The sequence below is a fragment of the Notolepis coatsorum genome (genome assembly GCF_963971535.1).
Source record: "Notolepis coatsorum genome assembly, chromosome: 1".
In the NCBI taxonomy this organism is placed as follows: Eukaryota; Metazoa; Chordata; class Actinopteri; order Aulopiformes; family Paralepididae; genus Notolepis; species Notolepis coatsorum.
This window is the reverse complement of record NC_140165.1, coordinates 301,371,852-301,391,939: the sequence shown is the minus strand read 5'-3', so window position 1 is coordinate 301,391,939 and position 20,088 is coordinate 301,371,852. Positions and strand designations below refer to the sequence as shown.

Sequence of the window (20,088 nt, the reverse complement as noted above, 5' to 3'; positions counted from 1 at the left end):
ATTCTATAGGTTATTTTGGAGATGCATACTTTTCCTCACACATGAATAACTGTTATGTGCAATATCCAGTACATTTGAGGAATGTAACTGTAGAGGAGCTATATAGGTTATTGTATTATATGAATGTTTATATGTTTATTTTTATAACCTCACATTGAAACGACATTAGGAATATTGATTGGATTTAGATAGTCATTGAACAGTCTTATTTGTCATAATAGAACATTCTAGAACATTCTAGAACATTTGTGATGTCACAATGCTTAATTGTTCATTGTTACAACTTACAAGTAGACCTCACGTTCATGTCACAAATGTTTAAATGTAACTGTACTATATACATGTATGTCATGTATGTCCCTATGCCATAAATGTCTGAATGAATGAAAACTTTATTTAACAGATTGCAGAATGGGTACAATACAGTACGGCAGACCAGAGGAAGACGTTTGTCTTGTTTACATCAGGGTCCCCCATTTTGAATTCAGTGACATACACAACATACATGACATTTATGGCATAGGGACATACATGACATACAGGTATTTAGTACTGTTACATTTGTGACATATACGATATTCAAATATACAGTACTGTTACCCATAGATCCTGACAGGGGACTGTACATTAGGAGGGGGGGGTGGGTGGGTGGGAGAGAAATATACATATTATAGCATATACATATTGAGCCGTACTGTACCCATTCTGCAATCTGTTAAATAAAGTTTTCATTCATTCATTCACCTTTTAATCAGTGGACTATTTTGTGTAGCGGATGTGGCGAATATCTTCGCCGCCAACCAACTGTGTGAACGTTTCCGGAATTCATGAACGCACGCCAGCGAAGAAGAAGCGCGGCTCCTGAAGAAACCGGGGTGGCCAGTGTGTGTGTGCAGCCCGTTTATATTAACGTTAACCTAGCCTAGGAATAATAATAATCGTAAACGTGTGTTTTGAGATTATTTTAGTTTAACCGGTGCGATTTTTTTCGAAGGAAACTATAACTCGGCTCAACAACCCCCAACCGTTTTGGAGTTAGCGCTAGCTAAGCGCCACACCGCGCCAGTACAGTGTCGGTTAGCCTGTTAGCTCGCTGTTAGCCCCTAAGCTAGGAGTAGGAGGATGTCGGGAGGTGTAGTGCGAGGCCCCGCCGGGAACAACGACTGTCGAATCTACGTGGGCAATCTCCCCCCTGATATCCGCACCAAGGACGTGGAGGACGTGTTCTACAAATACGGAGCCATTCGCGATATCGACCTGAAGAACCGAAGAGGGGGACCTCCTTTCGCCTTTATCGAGTTCGAAGATCCCAGGTAATAACGTTAGTTAGCCGCTGCTCTCTTAAGCTAACGCGGTGTTACCGTGAGGCCAGGGCAGCCATGTTGGTGAGGGAGGGCTCTAACCTACTCATGTGTTCGGGTCCCGACTAGTCCCTGGAACTACTAGTGGCAAGACCTCGCTGTTATGATCGTGTTTTTGACGTTACAGTACAATAATACAGAAGTGTGTTGTACTAATGCATTGGGTAACGTCACCGTCTCTGCAAAAGAAGAAACGTCTGACAGGAAGCCCAGCCTTCATGTTTGTGCATCATGGCTCCAGCAGCGCGGCAACTGCTTTGTTATTGTCTTGTAAAATACACGCAGCCATTTTACACACTCGTAGTAAAAACGTGCACCGTTTGATTCGCTTCGTCGTGCACGTTTTACACACGAGGTTTTGCGTTGCAAGAAAAAAAATGGCAGAATAGAATCGTTATCTTTTCTCGTGGCGGTTGCGTGTAGAACGGATTAGCTAACCTTAACGAGATAGCAGCTGCCGCTAACATGGCTGACTGTCGGGAGGTGTGCGGGAGTTTTCAAGTGATTTGTTCTTCAAGTGATCACGTGTTTTATAGCTGTGGGTGAAGTGTCTCTTATCTGCATTGTTCTGATTGTTGCCCCACAGGGACGCGGACGATGCAGTTTATGGACGCGATGGATATGACTACGATGGCTATAGATTGCGCGTCGAGTTCCCCCGGAGCGGCAGGGGGTCGGGAAGAGGAGGTGGTGGAGGAGGAGGCGACCGAGGAGGAGGAGGCGGAGGAGGAGGAGGAGGCGGCGGCGGAGGAGGAGGAGGGGCCTTTGGTGGCGGGATCGGTGCTCCTAGGGGCCGATATGGCCCCCCATCCAGACGCTCGGAGTACAGAGTCATTGTCTCAGGTGAGAAGAGTAATTGGGTATAAAGCTCCTCTATAACAATATACTGCTGTAGGAGTCCCCATCTGAGATATTGTTTTATGTGTACTGTCGTTTGGTAGAGTTTAAATATGTTCTCATTGTTCAGTATAATTTCTTTTTATTAGCCATCTGAATTCATATTTCATCAACCGAGTCTACCGTTGGGAAACCAGCCCCATCAGGAGCTCAGATGTGAAAAATTATCGTCTCCCAGATGGTAATGCACCCTTTTGGAATGGACTCAATGAAAATGTATGAGAAAACAAAAATCCGGAATCCATATTTTACTTCTCACGCATGTAACCGGAGATGATCCCAGTCATTGTGGAACCTCAGAACAGCGTCTAATATGTCTTTACAGTATACAGCGTTGGATCAATAAAAGGATCGATTTTTGGAATGGCGATCAGGAATTGGAATAATCTTTTTGGATACCATCTGATCTCAGGTAAGGAATCTATTTTACCAGTCTTAGGATAATCAGACCTGTTTTCACGGAGATATACGCTTTTCCCCTATGTTTGATATGGCTGTTTGGCTGTGCGAGCGATCAGGAAATATATCAGAGCAGATATCAGATCGCCTATATAGCGCGCATACGTACACTGTACACATATACTATCGATAATCTAGCGTTGATTTGAAAACTATTCATAAATAGGCCGAAAAATTTGCGTTTTTTGTGTATTCTAGAATATTCCGTTTATTATGGAATATTTTTATTTTCCTTAAAAGAGGGCTTTTCAAGATGCTATAAAACGGAAATGAACCGATAAAAAAAACAATCCGCTTCGACAATGTTGACTGGAAAATGAGTCATTGATAAGCGACGGGCAGATTAGACACATAGCCATAATTTAAAACATAGATTAGGCGATATTAACGCTAACATTGAAGTGGATGCTGGGCATTCAAGCACTAAATCGTGCGCCCCCTGCTGGGCACTGAAAGTGTTAAAGATACCCACACCTGTCAGGGCTGTACGCTAAGCTTTTTCACTAGGGGCACTTTTTAAAATGACAATTTTACCATTATAGTGCAAAAAAATATGATGTTCCTGCCTCATTACTGTGGTCCTTTTATTAATTTTTTTATCCACTTTTTCTCCCATTTTCTATATTTTCTCCCATCCCAATTTCGTATCATCCAATTCACGAACGCTGTTTCTTGCCTCCCACAAGCCGGCTGCAATGTGGACTAAGTCATACATAGCACAAGTCCCCTCCGGTACTTGAGGTAACAGCAGTCGCATCTTTTCACCTGCGCAGCTCGATCTCTCAGTGGCGAGGAGTAACGCGTGGGAGGCTCACGCTGCCCCCGACACTTCCTGATTCTACTGCGCAGGCGCACCAACCGACCTGTAGGAGTCGCTGTCCACAACGCCCGATCCCCACCCATCAGTTTCCCACCCCCTAATACGGCCAATGTGTATTAGTATGGACGACCAGCTAAACTGAAGGCAAATGTGGAGCGCTGGGCTCGAACAGGCGAGCCCAGCGTCTCCAGATTTTGTGGCGAGTGCCGTGCCCACTACGCCACGTAGCCGCCATACTGTGGTCCTTTTATTTAACATTTAAGTGCTTTTGTTTTCAGGTTTGTAACTTTTATAATGAACCAACTGATAGTGTAAATCACTAATAGAACAAAAACAACAAACTGTGTGTGTGCGCTTGTAGTGCTCCTTGAATGAGATCATCACAACACACACACCATTGCATTAACACTTTGAGTGCCACGGAGCGAGACATCTCGTTTTTTAATCGTTTTTTTATTTATTTTTAGCGATTTCCATTCATATTTCATCAATCTAGCCTCCCGTTACCACTGGAACTCTCTGAGCTCCATTGGGAAAATACCGCCCCCTATCGTCTCTCCCTGTGGTACTGCACCCCATTGGATTAGACTGAATGAAAAGCATGAGGGGGGGGGGGGGAATCCTGCTTCCTCATGTCATTTTACTTCTCAGCATGAGGGGGGGGAATCCTGCTTCCTCATTTTACTTCTCAGACAAGTCACCCGAGACGATCGGATCCATTGTGGAGCCTCAGAACAGCGTGGAATCGGTGTTTCGACCAGGGTTTCCGTTAGAAAATATTGTTGCCGGTCTCAGTGTCCTGCAAGATTTCAATCTCCCGGACAAATGGGAGAAATTCCGGTCAGAGTTTATTGAGCTTAAAAACAATTGATAGGCAGGCTATATAAAGAATGACATCCTCAAGGCATGTAGATTTATAATATTTTAACTTAAAACTAGGCTACTTTTGCGTATACAGTCATTATATTCCAAATAAAATAAGTCCAGAGACTCCGTGCTGCTGCTGACTTGAAATCAAATAGGGCAGTCGGCCCGACATTAAACAGCAGTCTGTTATAATCACATTTTTATGAGCTAACGAATTCCGTTATATTGGACATTTGTATTAATTATATCAAGCAAAGAACTGAGAAATTTGGCAGAGAGACGGCAACATTATCGTGGGTTTCACTGGAAATATAAACGTTGCGTGATGACTATCTCCGCCACCCACCAAAGCAGGGCTGTACAGTGCGACATATATATCGCACGTGCTACAGCAACAGCGGTCTGTGCGATGGATGGATTTACTTCAATAGCATAGGGATTCGGTTCATATAGATACTCTTATTTTGAAAATCCTGTAGCGGGTCTCATTTCTGCCCACGCGCAGCTCCAGCTAGGCTCCGAAAGCTAGCAACGTTCAGGTGCATATGATACTCTTATTTTGAAAAAACTCTTGTGACAACTCGACGAGTCATATCCGCCCTATCCGTGCTTCTGCAAGCAGAGCAGCGCGTTGGTCGGTTGGTGCGCACTGCTGCGTTAACACAGCAGTGCGCCTACACGTCCCGAAATAAGTCCGTGGTTTTTTTTTTTCTCGCAACGGGTCAAATGCATCTACATGCTTTGCACCGTCGCCATTCCTTTATGCGCACATCGCCCGAAATTAACATTTATGTACCATTACAATCACTACAACGTTAGCAAGCTAACAAGCTAATCCTGATCAGAGGCAGAGGCGCAGAGCCAGCAGACACAGTGTGGACTGGGGAAAGGGAAATGGGGGGGCACTCTCTCCCCTTCCCTGTGTGTGTGTGTGCGTGCGTTTGGAAAGACGATGAAGTCACTAGTCAGGACTCAGGACAGGAGTATATTATAGTAAACTGAGGATGGACAGATAATGTTGATATTCAAATATAAACAAGTTTCGAGAGGAGTGGAAGTTTGAAGACAGACTAGACTACAATATGATGCGGGGGTGGTGAGTTGAAACAGTGTGTGTGAATGAATGAATGAAAACTTTATTTAACAGATTGCAGAATGGGTACAGTACAGTACGGCTCAATACACACAATTGTTAAGGGGATGCAGACCAGAGAAAGACGTTTGTCTTGTTTACATCAGGGTCCCCCATTGTGTGTGTGTGTGTCCCAACCGACCCCACTTCTATGTTTCAATAAATTATTTGCATTTAAAACTATTAACGCTGACTCATTCCTTCAGTCCACTCAAAATTATGCTAATATTCCTTATGTTGTTTATGATATTAATTGAAAATAGCATATGAGAGTATCATAGTAATAATAACACATGGCGATATACTAAATGACAGCCAAACATGGCACTGCAACTAAATAACACGAATACAATAGGCACATTTGTGACTGTTACAAATATAACACGTTTTATACTTGTGCTACAAGATTTTGGCCTGTGCTACAAAACTATCAACCTCTGTAGCACCAGTGCTATGTGCAAAAAAAGTTAACGTACAGCCCTGCACCAAAGAACTAATCCCAATAGTATGCAACTGCAGAGCCAGCGGCGCTATCGGGTCCGGTCTGGGGACCGCTCAGCAGCGCCACCCACCCAATTGCCAATGGCTGAATTGGAGTATTGCACTGTGCGGGCACAACTGTGAGCTCTGCGGCTCTGCAGTTGCATGCTTCTCACTAAACCAGCATCTAGCTCCCGCTGCCTAACTCGAATGAATCTCGACATCGCTTCACCAATGTCGTTATCAGAACACTACACACATATACCCTACTCAGTCTACAAGGCTCCGTTGAAGTAGCAGAGGAACTGTTGTGATTTTTGCACAATAAATATTCAACATTCTCTTTTGAGACTCCGCCTCAGACTCTTATCATTTGGCACTAAAAGCTAAACATTGTCGCCGATATGGCTGTCCGCAACATGTCATTAATTGTGTACGCGACGTGCAATTGTGCAATGACGACGTTACCGTGAGCTAGGTTAGCTAGCAGGAGCTACCGGTATATGGAAAGACCATAGAAGACTGTAACGTTACTGGTGACATTGTGATTTAACTTGGAATACTCCTTTGCCAACTTGCTGTACTTTGCTTGCAGGTCTGCAGCCATTATTGTTGGATTATGAATAGCCCCAACTTTAGCCGAGGTAACGTCAAAGCTAGCTTTCGGTTAGCTGTTCAATGCTAATAACACCAGCCACCAAGCGAACTCATCAGAGCTCCCTGTCAACAGCGCTCTGTTGGGACGATGGCATTTTAAGAAAGTATCTGCTCTGCTGTTAAAATGACAAATGGCAATTGACACTTTAATTCACGGTCGATTAAGCACATGTTTGTTTCATAATGCTCACTCAGCGAGTAGGGTATATCTACAGAGCCCAACGTCCGCAGTGTTGTTGATAAATTACGTCATATGGTATCGGAGCGCAACATTAGAGGGTACTCGTCGATACCGATACCAGCATTTTAGGCAGTATCGGCGGCATTTCCGATACTGGTATCGGTATCGGAACAACTCTAATTGGGGGCAGGGAAACTGATGGGTGGGGATCGGACATTGTGGACAGCGACTCCTACAGGTCGGTTGGTGCGCCTGTGCAGTAGAATCAAGAAGCGACGGGGGCGGCGTCCCTCCAAAGCGCAGACCCCTGACGCTGAAAGATCGCGCTGCGCAGGTGAAAAGATGCGACGGCTGCTACCTCGAGTACCGGAGGGGACTCGTGCAATGTATGGCTTCGTCCACATTGCAGCCGGGTTGTGGGAGGCATGAAACAGCGTTCGAGACAGGGGAGGGTTGAATTGGACGATACGAAATTGGGATGGGAGAAAAATTGAAAATGGGAGAAAAGGTGGATAAAAAAAGAACACTACACGCATATCATAATGTTCACAGCAAACTAATATGAATTAGATTTTTCTCCCATCCCACCCTTCCTGGTTGTTGCGCACTTTCCCCTACTGTTGGTCCGAGAGGCCGGAGACTGTCGCATGCTTTCCTCCGACGCATGTGCAGCCTGCCGGCAGCCAGCCTGGCCGCGCAGATTTCTCACTTGGGAGAGTGTAACGTGTGGGAGGCCGCACTACCTCTCACCAGATCCTACCCTCGCTGAGCAGGCGCCCCGACCGAACTGTAGGGGTCGCTGTCCACAACGCCAAGGACCCACCCGCCAGCTTTCCCACCCTCTAATACTGCCAATTGTATTAGTGTGAACGGCCAGCCAAGCTGGTGACAACGCCGGGAGCTGGATTCGAACACGCGAATCCAGCATCTCCGGCGTTGGTGACAAACGCAATCTCCGCTACGCCACATAACAGCCCAGCAAACTGTAGTTGATCACCAGGTATGTTTTATTAACGTAGGTTGAATAATTCATATAAGAAAAACGATAGGGAAATCTCTCTTACCTTTCTCCACTGGTTAAAAATGCCAGGAACTGAAATTGAAACTTGCTGTGCGCGTGCTATGATATAGGAACACACATCGTTGTCATTATTAGACCTGCTTGGTGAAGCAACAATGAAACAAATGTAACTATTTGAATACAATATTTAAATATGTCGGACTTCAACAGATTTCCCTGGTAAAAAAAAAAAAAAAAAAGTAATTACCGGACAACAGAAACCCTGGTTTCGATCAATAAACGTGATCGATATTTGGAATGGCGATCAGGAATTAGAATAATCTTTTTGGAGAACATCTGATCTGAGGTAAGGAATCTATTTTACCAGTCTTAGGATAATCAGAGCTTTTTTCACAGAGATATCAACGTGGGCCCTGTGTGTTTGTGTGCGATCAGGAAATAAGAGATTCGATTTTTCAGCCCGCTTATATAGCGTGCATGAGTACACATATACTATCGATAATCTAGCGTTTATTTGAAAACTATTCATAAATATTGAAAAGTGCGCTTTGCAGGGCTCCAGAGTGCGACGTGCGACTGAATGTTTTCCCTTGTCGCACCTCACATTCCAGCAGATCTTTGTATGTGCATTCTTCAAAGACCCGCTCCACTCTGCCTCTGATTGGCTCTGATCATCACCCTGACATTATTATTCGCTGAATGACAGGGTAAACAAATAGCCATGTGAGCATTATCTTTCCGAATTGAAACAATAAAAAAGCACAGCGTCTCATACTAGTTTCATAATACAACGTTTCCGAATGGACGTTTGGATTAAACAAAGTGTATGCAGTGATGCTTTCCCAGCGGAACACAAACTGCTTATCGTTTCACAGGTATGTTATACACACATTAATTAAGCTATGTAACGTTGGAGCGCAGTGCTTTAGCTTGCTAACGTTAAGATAGCAGGAGCCGTCTGCCAACAAAGTTGTTTCAACAAATGTATTCACAAAATTGATTATCATCCAAACATTATTGAAGCCTCCTGTGACCAGTAAGTAAGTAAGTACTACTATTCAACCGCAGCAATGTGCCTAAAGTAAGACTTGACGGTACTGAACTAGAAAAAACCTGCGAGTAAGTCAAGTACGCTGGATTGAGGCGCGGACAAAAGTGGCAATTTTTCAAAATAAAATACCCGAAAGACTATTCGTATTTAGGAGCAAATTGTTTGCATGATTAAAAACGATGGTTTTGAACGTCCGTTCGAAAAACCCTGGCGAATGTTCGAATCCCAAAAACAGACTTGGGGACAGCTCTAACTGGAGCTGAGCTGAATGTGTTAAAATAGACATAAAAAAAGTGAAGGATTGGACTTTGCGAGCTAACTGTAATACAATGTTATTTTTTACAAGCATTTACATAACATCTTAAGAAATTACTAATGTGTATGGGAACTGACAAAAAAGGTAATGGTAACGCTTAAAATTTATTATTGCAGCGGCAAAAGGTGCGGTAATTCTTTTTGCGTGCACCTGAATGAAAAAGTTAGGTGCACTGGTGCAACCAATGTAAGAAGTTAGTCTGGAGCCCTGCTTTGGTGACGAGCCCTGCACATATCATATCCCCTGGGGGAGACAGTGGCTCAGGAGCTAGAGCGGTCATCTGGTAATCGAAAGGTTCCCAGTTCAAGACAGTAGCCCCTATCTGCTCCCGATGAGCACGTTGACACCTTGCATGGTTGCCTCCGCCATCGGTGTGTGTATGTGAGGCATAAATTGTAAATCGCTATATAAATGCAGACTATTTATATAACAATTTTTGTAGTCTGTCATGTCTCCAGGAGGAGTTAACTGCGGTTAAAACAAATTTGAGTTTCAAGTATGCACAATTGCTTTTATTCAATGGGTGGAAATGGGTTCAAGGTATCGAGTCTAGATTATGTGTGGCAAACGCTGAGCTTCTTGTGTCCAGTTGACAGGTTCACTTAATTCTTCTGCATTTGTTTACAGGGCTCCCCCAAAGTGGCAGCTGGCAGGATCTGAAGGATCACATGCGTGAAGCCGGGGACGTGTGCTACGCCGACGTCTTCAGGGATGGAACTGGAGTTGTTGAGTTTGTGCGCAAAGAAGATATGACCTACGCCGTTCGAAAGCTGGACAACACCAAATTCCGATCACATGAGGTATGTGTACTGATTTGATTCGTTGTCATGGATAAGTGTTTTTCTTTCCATTTTCAAGGTGAGTACTTGACAATGTGGAAGATTTTTGTTTTCTTTTTTTAATTAAGGAGCGTTCCTGGCCCTCAACGTCCAACTCTGGCATTTTCAGTCTCACTAATGCCAGGCAAGGGGTGTAGTCTTTTCAATGTCAAGTTCTCTTGTGTCTACCAGGGAGAGACTGCGTACATTCGTGTGAAAGTAGATGGTCCCCGCAGCCCGAGTTACGGAAGATCACGCTCCCGCAGCCGTGGCAGCCGGAGCAGGAGTCGCAGCAGGAGCGCCGCCAGCCGCAGTCGCAGCACCTCCCCCCGCGGCGCCCGTGGTGGCAGAGGATCCCCCCGCTACTCGCCTCGTCATAGCCGCTCTCGCTCCCGCTCCTAAATTCTCTCTTTCTACCATCACTGATGTGTTGCCCTTTTGATGAATCTTCACCTCTCCCCCTCCCTCCCTCCCTCCCCCCTGTATACCCCTCTGTTTTTACCCCTTACGAGTTTTCAGATGTCAGATATTGATTTTAATTTTTGCCATTTCATGTCCTGATGTCCTTGTGGATGATCTTGGTATGTAGGTGTGTCCCTTTCACCTCTCCTCTCCCCTTTTCCTGTTGTCCTTTTTTGTTTAGCTCCCTGCCATTTATTTGTCTTTTTCTCAAAACGTTTTTTGCAATGTCTGAAATTGTACTGCGTCGAAACTTCCAAAAAGTTTGAGCTGTGATACTTTTTTGCACTCAATGTTTTTGCAAGTGTTTTGGAAAAGTTTTATTTTAGTTTTTTTTGTTTTTCACGGGATGGCTAGGGTTGGCGAACAGGGAGCCCCCTCATTGCTTAACTGTATTTTACCCTTGTGTCTTCCTTTAGACATCTGACGATAAGGATTAAAGAATGATTTGGAATAAAGCATTGTGGAGCACATTTCATTTGTATGGTCAGGATAGGAGGAGGAGTCAGGTCGAGAGGCTATGGTACGCTTTATACAATTATTCCATAACTTGAGGTTTTCAATTGGTTGCTATAGAATGCATGTCATGAGTTAAAAAGTCCCAATGTCCTGTTTTTCTTTTTCTTTGGCCTTAAGCCAGAATGAGCACTACGTTGACATTTTGACATCCGTGTAATAGTGTTAACATCGTTACCATCACTTGGAATACAAATAGATATTTGGGTGGGGTTCTGTTTTACCTTTTCTTTTTAATTTAAGTTTCACCAGTCAATGTTTTACTATGTGAATGCTGGTTTTGGTGCACAGTGGCATTTTTAGACAATATGTCATGCGTGCGTAAAAATGAAAAAATTGGATTAGGCCCAAATCTGACATTATTCTAACAGTTTGCTCTGATTTTCTTCCTGGTATTTCAAGGTTTTGATTGGAGGAGTGGCTCAGTGGATCCCAATCCTTGGAGCTGGATGAGTGGATCGATTAGGGAAGGGATAGGCAAGGATGGATGCTTGGAACGGGATCCGTTTTCCAGGAATCAAATTGATTGATTCGGAACTAATTATGGAGTCCCAGAGCAACTTTTTTAATAGCCCATCTATCTTAATTTTTGAGGCTCAATTTACAAGAAAAGGAAACAGGAAACAGGAAAAGGAAACAGGAATCAGGAATCAGGAAACAGAGGACCAGGAAGTTGGATCAAATGGATCAAAGGATGGAATCGTAGATGTCTGGTATGAGAGGGAGGTTTGGGGTGGTTTGGGGAGGTTGGGGGTCTAATTTGGGAGTAGTTTGTATCTTTTCTGCTTAATCTTACTTTTCTCTTAGCATTTTCAATAAAATTCTTTGAAAAGGTTCACATCTTTTAGTTTGTCTTTTTTTTGTTTCATAATACTGCTACTGGTCTGGGGGAGGGTGGCGAGTACATTCCTTCATGTTTAGAGGAGACTTTTGTAAATGGCTTTGAATACTTAGAATAACAACATTGTACCCATCACATTTTATAGCTCAAAAGGATGTTATTTGGAAATCCAGAGGCAAATATGTGATAAAATGAATCCACTGCTGAAGTGTTATACATTAACAGTCAAATATCATGTTTTCATATTACAGTATTTCAAATGCCTATAAAGCCCCCCCCCCCCCTTACTGATGGTTCAAAGAAGTAGTCAATAGAGGCCTTGCATGGAATGTGTCGTTCTTCCAGCATTGCTGCTTATAACGGCAACCATTGTACATGGAGGTGGAAGAACCTACTTCCTATGTGTTGATATGAGAAATCTTTAAAAAATATATATATAATTGAACCTTGCTGTTCAAACATCGTTAATAAATGGCACTGGGTAGAGTAGGTCAAACTCATGGTATTATATATATAAAATGTTTTATGAAAAGGCACAGAAGAATAATACCATGTGTTTTACCCACTACCCAGAGCCATTTATTAACATTTTAACAGCAAGTTTTCAAAAATAGTTTTGAGTCTCGGTCACCTATGATAAGTTGGCCACAACCTGGCATCCATACTATCCAACCTGGGTAATCTCTGGTAACAAATGGCTTTGGCTTTACCACTGCACAGAAGTGAGGCATTTTATTAATGGTTACAGGCAGCCATACTGGAAGAACTGAAAACAGAGAAATTGCTGCAAGACCTCGCATTGGACCCCAGCCTATTACTTGCAGGCAGGTGCTGTCTAGGTTTTAACTTCTAACACAGTTGTACCCCTGTACTCATCACTATTTCATCAAAAAAGAATGCAGGGTGTGGTACATGGGGAGGGCTAAAACGAGTGCCCCCATTGCAGATGGACAAGCATTATGGTCATTGACTGTCAAATGAAATGCCAAGTCTTAATATTAAATAATGTAAACGCCTTATGTCAAAATAGCCCAATTGTTTCCCCAATAACTAGCTTGCAGGAGCTGTGTAGTTGTAGTTGTACAACACTGCTAGTGTGTGCCTTAAGTGCTCATAACAACGGCTCACATCAAACATATACCTATGGGGAGTGTGTGTGACATAAGGGATGATGATACCTGATGATGATGACCTAGACTAGCCAAGGTCTCATGTATTTGAGCAATATATATTTTAGTCCAGTCAGTGGTGTATTGTCAATGTGGTGCATTGTGGGCTGAAATAAGATGCCGGCAGACGGGAGCTGGCAGAAAACGCTCTACAACGAGCGGTGAGGTTGCGTCTCAGCCAATGGCAGACCGCGGCTCACCGTGGAGGGGCGGGGCCGGGCAGACAGGCAGCTACCTACAGAGTTAACGTGGAAATCTGATCAAATTAGTTGCGCCAAGAGCTAAGCACGTTATTCTCCCGTGCAAGGTGAAATAACCTATCCATCCAGTGTGAAGGAAAAGTATTGAGAGAAGCAATCAAAGGTGAGTGACAAATTGTGCAATGTGCTGCTATAGAGGCGACGTGTTCACATGCACGTCTCTTTAACAGTTTGACCATTAACTATCAAATGTAGCGCAATTGGTTTGTGATTTGTGTTTGTGCGAGTTGTCGTGCGGCTAGCTGACTGTTAGGAACGGTTGATGCTAGATTACACGGGGTCATCATCATCATCGGTGTTTTATTATTGGGGGGGGGTCGTCAGTTTCTGCCTGGCCACGCTGCAAAGCCGTAAGTCGTCATAATTGTTAAAATATAAAAGTTGTTAACCTATCCCTAACCGTATCTCTAAAACGATTACAAAAATGAATGTAAATATTTTCTTCCGGGCCGTGCGATCTAGCCACCTATTTAGAAATCGTTGTGGCTAATTGACCAGCGTGCGCCTACAATCAATGAGACGGATGTCAAGCACAATGGTCGCCTTAATGCAGAGGAAAGGGCCTACAATATCGGTGTGTGATTTTACCAAGTAATTTAACTCCACCTGTATCAAGTGTCCTAAGCCAATCCATGCTGTGCGAGGCGTCGTCGTTTAGAGATACAAAAAATATATATGGATTTAAATAAATGACAGGCCAATTTGCTAAAACCCCTATGACAATTTGGGACCGCCGTCAATTGGATCAATTGTCCAATTATGTCTGTCTGCGTATGATTGTCCCCTGATATGAGCTCTGTACGACGTCCAACTCTCTGCGTAGGAGTGCGATATTGGCCTTCTGCGTTTACAATAGACTACTGCACTTCCGCGTTACATGGAGCTCGTGAGGGGCAATAGACCACTGCACTTCCGCGTTCCATGGAGCTCGTGGAGGGGAAGGGGAGCGCGTGGGGATACAATGAATGAATGTTGATTAGAGAGCCTTGACGTAAGTGGCTGTAGCTCCGGTTAGCCACCTCTCCCACGAGCTCAAAATACCGGAAGTGTTGCGGTGCTCTGAGGCTGCGAGAGGTGTCGTTGGTCACGCGTCAAATCAATCATCACAGGCGGTGGGTGTTGTGTTCCATCATCATGCTATAATAATGTGTCGATCAAGCCTAATCCCTTTCTACTCTGCCGTTGGCCACAGCAGCGGACATCATCATGACCGACAGAAAAGCTGTGATCAAAAACGCAGACATGTCTGAGGACATGCAGCAGGACGCAGTGGACTGTGCGACCCAGGCGATGGAGAAGTACAACATCGAGAAGGACATTGCAGCGTACATCAAAAAGGTGAGCAAGGCCACGCTTAACCATTGGGGCTTTTACAACAATGACGCAGGCAGGAGACCTGCACATCACGTGATACTTGCTGCATCTTATTTGTGGAACCGATGACTGCTTGTGATAAACGCTTCCAAATGATAATTATTGATGACCCCTTTTTCGATTTATGTACGTTCATTTGCATTTGTTCACCTGACTCCGATAACTGAAACAACATGGAATAGAAGTACTTTATTAATCCAGAGGGAAATTCATCATCACCACAGATTGCTTGCAATAAACATTTAGGTAGTCAACAAAGAAGAATACAGTCCCAAGATATACATTCTAAAATATACAGTAAATAAATAGCCAATTCGAAACGCAATGGATTGAGTCGGGGTTTGAACCCCTATAGCCTAGTTCAGACCTGGGGGAGACTAAACTAACTAACTAAATGCTCTCTTCCCATCTTTTCAGGAGTTTGACAAGAAGTATAACCCTACATGGCATTGCATTGTTGGGAGGAACTTCGGCAGCTATGTCACCCACGAGACAAAGCATTTCATTTACTTCTATTTGGGGCAGGTGGCCATCTTGCTGTTCAAGTCTGGCTGAGAAGGCTTTTCTGGGGTGTGGAGTTCCCCCCCCCCCCCACCCCACCCCCGGGCGTTGACGGGAATGCACTGGTGGCCGATGTCTCACCTACACAAATAATGACATACCATAGTGATGCAAACTGGCCGTGCGCAATTGCATGGACTATACACTATTTAATATGTATGTTACAGTAAGTTTACTTTTCAGTAGTTGCCAATTGAATGCAACGGAAATATTTTTTGTTAATGTTATTGAAATATATTTGGATGGGTTGTAAAAATCATTTAACGGTGGCCCTTGATTGTATAATAAAGGAGAGCTAGAGAATGTAATTGTGCATCTGCTTTCCCTCTCGTCAGGGGTGTTGCCAGGCCTTTTTTTATAGGGGCTCCAGCCATCAAATCTGATGCTAGGGATACAATGGACTGCACTAGTTGAAACCAGAAGCTATTTTCTGTCCAGCGAGTTTTGTATGGGATTTAATGGGAGATTTTGGGAAGAGATGATAGTGTGGAGCCCCCCCCCCCTCCCAATTTCTTGCCTTTTCAACCACTCAAAATCTTTCAAGGCTTCACCTGACTGCCAGGAGGACCATAGCTACACCATATTCAGTAGGCCTATGACCTTAATATCAGCACGATTTTGAGTTGACCGTCTAAACTGATGTTACTTTTGTTTTTTCAAAAACAAAAATTTATAGCAGAACCTGCCACATATAGGACAGCTTTTTAATACATTTGTTTAGATCACAAAAGGTTATAGGACACATGCTAATTTTGACCATTTGTGAACGTTGCACTACAAAATGTATATTCACTCAATCGGTCAAAACCTTGGCGAACAATAACTACCAACCGAGACGAGTAAATGAGCACAAGTTTTTCCATGTTGGTGACGCCAAGTCCCAGAATATAGGCACTCACTAATATTCACGCTATGTTAGCCAATGTGATGTTATTAAACTTCAGCGGATAACAAAACGTCTAGATTATCAAGGCTTTGCAGAGCTAAAATCTAGCTTTAATCGAGTGTCGCACAGTTATTTGGACCCGTCTACAAAATCCTCTGTCCTTGTAAAGCTTATTTATGTCATGTCGAATCAAGTATTTTGTCTATTTTTGACCAACAGAAAAATTAGATCTCCTACAGCTCCCACTATGGCTTATATTCTAGAAAGTTGACCTTCTGATGCTTGTGATGTATTGTTACTTGTGCTCACACCCATCACGTTACCCCTAAACCCTTTTTAACCACTGTTTTGCTTTGCCTGTACATTGCCAGGCGGTAAAGATGGAACATGTTGCATAATACAAATTCAACCCTGCAAGTGATCTCGCCAGTCATGTCCACAGTCATCAGGTTATTCCTTTCCAAGCTCATAAGATTATAATTTAGTTAGTCATAATTTAACTCTAAATGGAAATGGTCAATTCCTGTATGTTGATGGAATAAGTTCTTTGAAATGTCTGAAGAGGGGAAATGGATAATTTAAATGATGGAACGTGTGCTTAAATTTATGACTTCCCAGCAAGGAATGACATGTGTATTTTTCAAGTGTTTGCTCGGGTCTTCATTATTTAGGAACGAGATCTTCCGAACTATATTCAACCTAAATTGATTTTTGTATCGTTTTCCTCTGGCATGTATTGATGCTGTGTCTGTAGGAACCATTCTGATGCTGTTCACTTTGCACAGACCCTGTGCCTCTCATTGCTCTCAGTAACTGGCTTGAGTACAATTGCACCTCATTAGATTTCTCCAGTAGGCTGCTGTACTACTGAACTAAAAACACTGTAAACTCAATAAAAAAATAATAATAATAATAACGACAATTGTTGACTTATTACACTGATCTTTGATTTTCTGGGAATGTTTGTCCCTCTTGAATATACAGTGATGGAGGGTGTGTTGATTTACGTGTCGCAGAAGTTTATTTTTTTCCCCCAGCTATGTTTCACAACCTCCATTAGGTACAAGAATAAAATACTTTTTTGTTGGAGCATCCCTAAACCTAAGTGTTTTCCTTGGAATGCTTTCTTGTCCAGGTTATATCCCACCAAATAGTGAAGATGTGCATGGTATGCATTAGCTATTGCCTTAAAGGCGGTAACAATTGTATGACTTAAAGAAATTTGTCTAACTATCTTTATTTATATTTTATTTGAATGATCATATAGCTAAGCGGATAATTGCAGGATTTGGCACAATCATTCACATCTGGCTACAAGTGCCAAATTTGTCATGATCGGGTCTACCTTGCTTAAAAAAAGAATCCAACATGGCCACCATACATCAAGATGGCTGCCACCGATGATACCAAAATACCATTTACATCATGGAATTTGATAAGGGCAGTCACATTTCTGCAATTTTGTGTTCATCAGAAGTCTTACACACCTGGAAAAGTATTTCTGAGCGGTGCATTAGTGGTAGAGCAGTACGAGGAGTCGGACACCTGCACAGTGCACACTATCCTCACTTGTGCAATAGAATTGAATAAATACTATGTTTCAGTCTGGGACCTCATGTGATATGTTATGCCCAAAGAGAGTCTCATACTGAAACATGGTATTTAATAAACTACTGAGCAAGTGATGACAGTGTTCCTGACACTACAATTTCTGTGTTTGAATTGCATGTTTTTCCACCATGAAAAATAAAAAATATGCAAGAATAAAACCTTGCTAGAACTATTTTAATCTTATTCAAGATTGCCACATTTGGAACAAAAACGCACTTGGAGTCGGCTCTGACTCCAATATATTTCTCACAGCTCAAACAAGGAAATATGGTGCACATTGCATATCGTGTAATATTGGAATATATTCAGATTTATTTACTATTTACATGCATAACTAACACAAACAAACCTTTTACAGCTATTAAAAAAGTGAATATGTCAGGGTTGGTCCAGTGGAAGGACTAAAAAATGCAAGACAAATGCAGTGAAACTGTTTATTGACGGGACACAAAAACCAGGAACAAAACAGGGGAAATAAGCCTTAATTTAACTTAAAAACATGTAACTGAAAAGGCTAAGCTAAAAAGAAATTTGAACAGAGGGATAAACACACAGACACTAGGAAGACTCGCCTTTTGACATGAACACAGTTGTAGTATTTATGTACAGCGGTACAGGTGTAAAGATATTATGGTAATAGTCATACTGACCAGCAGTGTAACTAGGGGGATTATGTGCAGGCAAATACAGACGGGTGTGGATAATATATGCAGTGAGAATAAATATATATAGCCTACAGCAGCCAATAGTGCTGAATGCGCATTACAGTCGACTCATTAGCTAGCAAGCTAATCTTAGCAACGTACATTAGCAACGTTACGCAACATTAGTAAAGTTAGCTAGCTTAGGTATATGTGCTGTAAATGTCATTCATTGGATGCAAAATTTGGAATCACGCCCCCATGTGCTGGATGACTCATCAACATTTTAATAATTTTCCAGGAAACGACAAACTCTAAAATACCATTAAGAATACCTACCTTGTTTGTCATTGTCTGGACACATACAGGTGTATAAGTGACAATCAGTGCAAGACATGTGATAAAAGAACAAACATCTATTTTGATCATGGGGCCTTTAACTAGCTTGCTAACACATACCTATTATCTTGCTAACAGCTAACTTGCTCAATCATTATAGTTATAAACCATTTTTGCCATAAAAGCTACTTAATATACTTAATTGTTTGTCAATAATCTTCCTCTGGTAGACAGGGCGCTAAAGTAATCCTTTCATGTTTTTAGCTACAGACATGTTGTTAGTGTTTTAGCCCTTGGTTGCTTATTCCGGCGCCAATCATTTCCCTTCCAGTGCCTGTGGTTTTCAGAGTATGACTCGTTGCACTCTGTCTCTATGACAAGAATGCATGCAATCCATGGAAATCTATGCACCCCTCAGAGATAATGCCATAGATTGTCACAGCCACATGTGAGACATGTGAATAAAATGCATTACATAGGCTCAGGATATGAACTTAACATCATTTTATAGAACTGTGGCCAAACGCATGACAAGATGCCTTCACAGTTTACAGCTGACAAACATACTTGAGTACAAACTCATACAAACGTAATGAGATGCGTAAAGCAATCGATAACTTATAGGCTGAGCAATAGAGCAGTCGGCACCCCACCAACAGGCGCACTGACAGGGAGTCATTAAACAATTTAATCAATAAATGGCCAAGCAATAGAGAAGTCGGCACCCCGTCAAGAAACGCACTTACAGGCTAAAACAAATACACACACATACACAGGCTAACAAAAAACAGCAGGCTAAAACCCTATTTATGCTTCCTTCTGAACCGGCTTCCAATGTGTTCTGGGAGGGGGTGGCAGTGAAATGGCCATGGGAATGACCTCGGATGAGTTAAGGAGGCTTACTTTTGTGTTGATGATGGCTGATGCTGAGGTCAAATCGTTAGGAGCTACAAGAGGCGAAACGCTGGCCTCCATCCACGAGAAGATCGATGGAATGTTGAGCCTGGAGGACCTTCGTTCCAGGACTCCTGAACTATTCAAGTTCAAGTTCTTTATTTGTCAAATGCACAACAATACAGGGGCATTGCAGGTAATGAAATATTTGTGTCTCGAGCTCAGACTCGACAGTGCACAACACTGCTTTGCTCCATCAGTGAGGTTGTGGCAGAGAAGCTCCTCTTCCTCTTCCAAGCCCTCAAAAAGCTCCCTGCTTTTAACGGGTCTTCTGACACTACTGGCCCTGCTACAAATGGATGTTTGAATCCTACTGTACCTGAATATTCACTACACTGAGTGGACATTTGAACACTTCTATCCCAGCTTCATATATCTTTGAATAGAGTACCTGATGCAAATTAATGTTTTGATGTG

At 42.8% G+C, this 20,088-nt stretch overlaps 2 protein-coding genes across 3 annotated transcripts; both read left to right on the top strand.

Annotated features, from left to right (window-relative positions):
• The first annotated feature begins 846 nt into the window (after positions 1-846).
• srsf1a (serine and arginine rich splicing factor 1a) lies at positions 847-10,836 on the top strand. The gene is made up of 4 exons (XM_084328912.1): positions 847-1,313; positions 1,948-2,204; positions 9,870-10,042; positions 10,253-10,836. Exons 1-4 carry the CDS (start codon positions 1,123-1,125, stop codon positions 10,460-10,462), a joined length of 831 nt encoding a protein of 276 aa, XP_084185038.1. The 5' UTR covers positions 847-1,122; the 3' UTR covers positions 10,463-10,836.
• Positions 10,837-13,293: 2,457 nt separating this feature from the next.
• On the top strand, positions 13,294-17,216 carry dynll2a (dynein, light chain, LC8-type 2a). 2 transcript variants are annotated; one of them, XM_084315065.1, is made up of 3 exons: positions 13,294-13,408; positions 14,498-14,643; positions 15,097-17,216. In XM_084315065.1, the coding sequence occupies exons 2-3, from the start codon at positions 14,512-14,514 to the stop codon at positions 15,232-15,234; spliced, it is 270 nt and encodes an 89-aa protein (XP_084171191.1). In that variant the 5' UTR covers positions 13,294-13,408; positions 14,498-14,511; the 3' UTR covers positions 15,235-17,216. The 2 variants fall into 2 exon arrangements, with proteins under 2 accessions (XP_084171191.1, XP_084171192.1); XM_084315066.1 differs by having other exon boundaries at positions 13,295-13,408; positions 14,501-14,643.
• Positions 17,217-20,088: the final 2,872 nt, after the last annotated feature.

Coding starts and splice junctions, on each gene's coding strand:
- srsf1a (XM_084328912.1), top strand. CDS start 1,123: ATGTCGGGAGGTGTAGTGCGAGGCCCCGCCGGGAACAACGACTGTCGA. Junction 2,205..9,869: donor GTACAGAGTCATTGTCTCAG/GTGAGAAGAGTA, acceptor ATTTGTTTACAG/GGCTCCCCCAAAGTGGCAGC. Junction 10,043..10,252: donor CCAAATTCCGATCACATGAG/GTATGTGTACTG, acceptor TGTGTCTACCAG/GGAGAGACTGCGTACATTCG.
- dynll2a (XM_084315065.1), top strand. CDS start 14,512: ATGACCGACAGAAAAGCTGTGATCAAAAACGCAGACATGTCTGAGGAC. Junction 14,644..15,096: donor TTGCAGCGTACATCAAAAAG/GTGAGCAAGGCC, acceptor CCATCTTTTCAG/GAGTTTGACAAGAAGTATAA.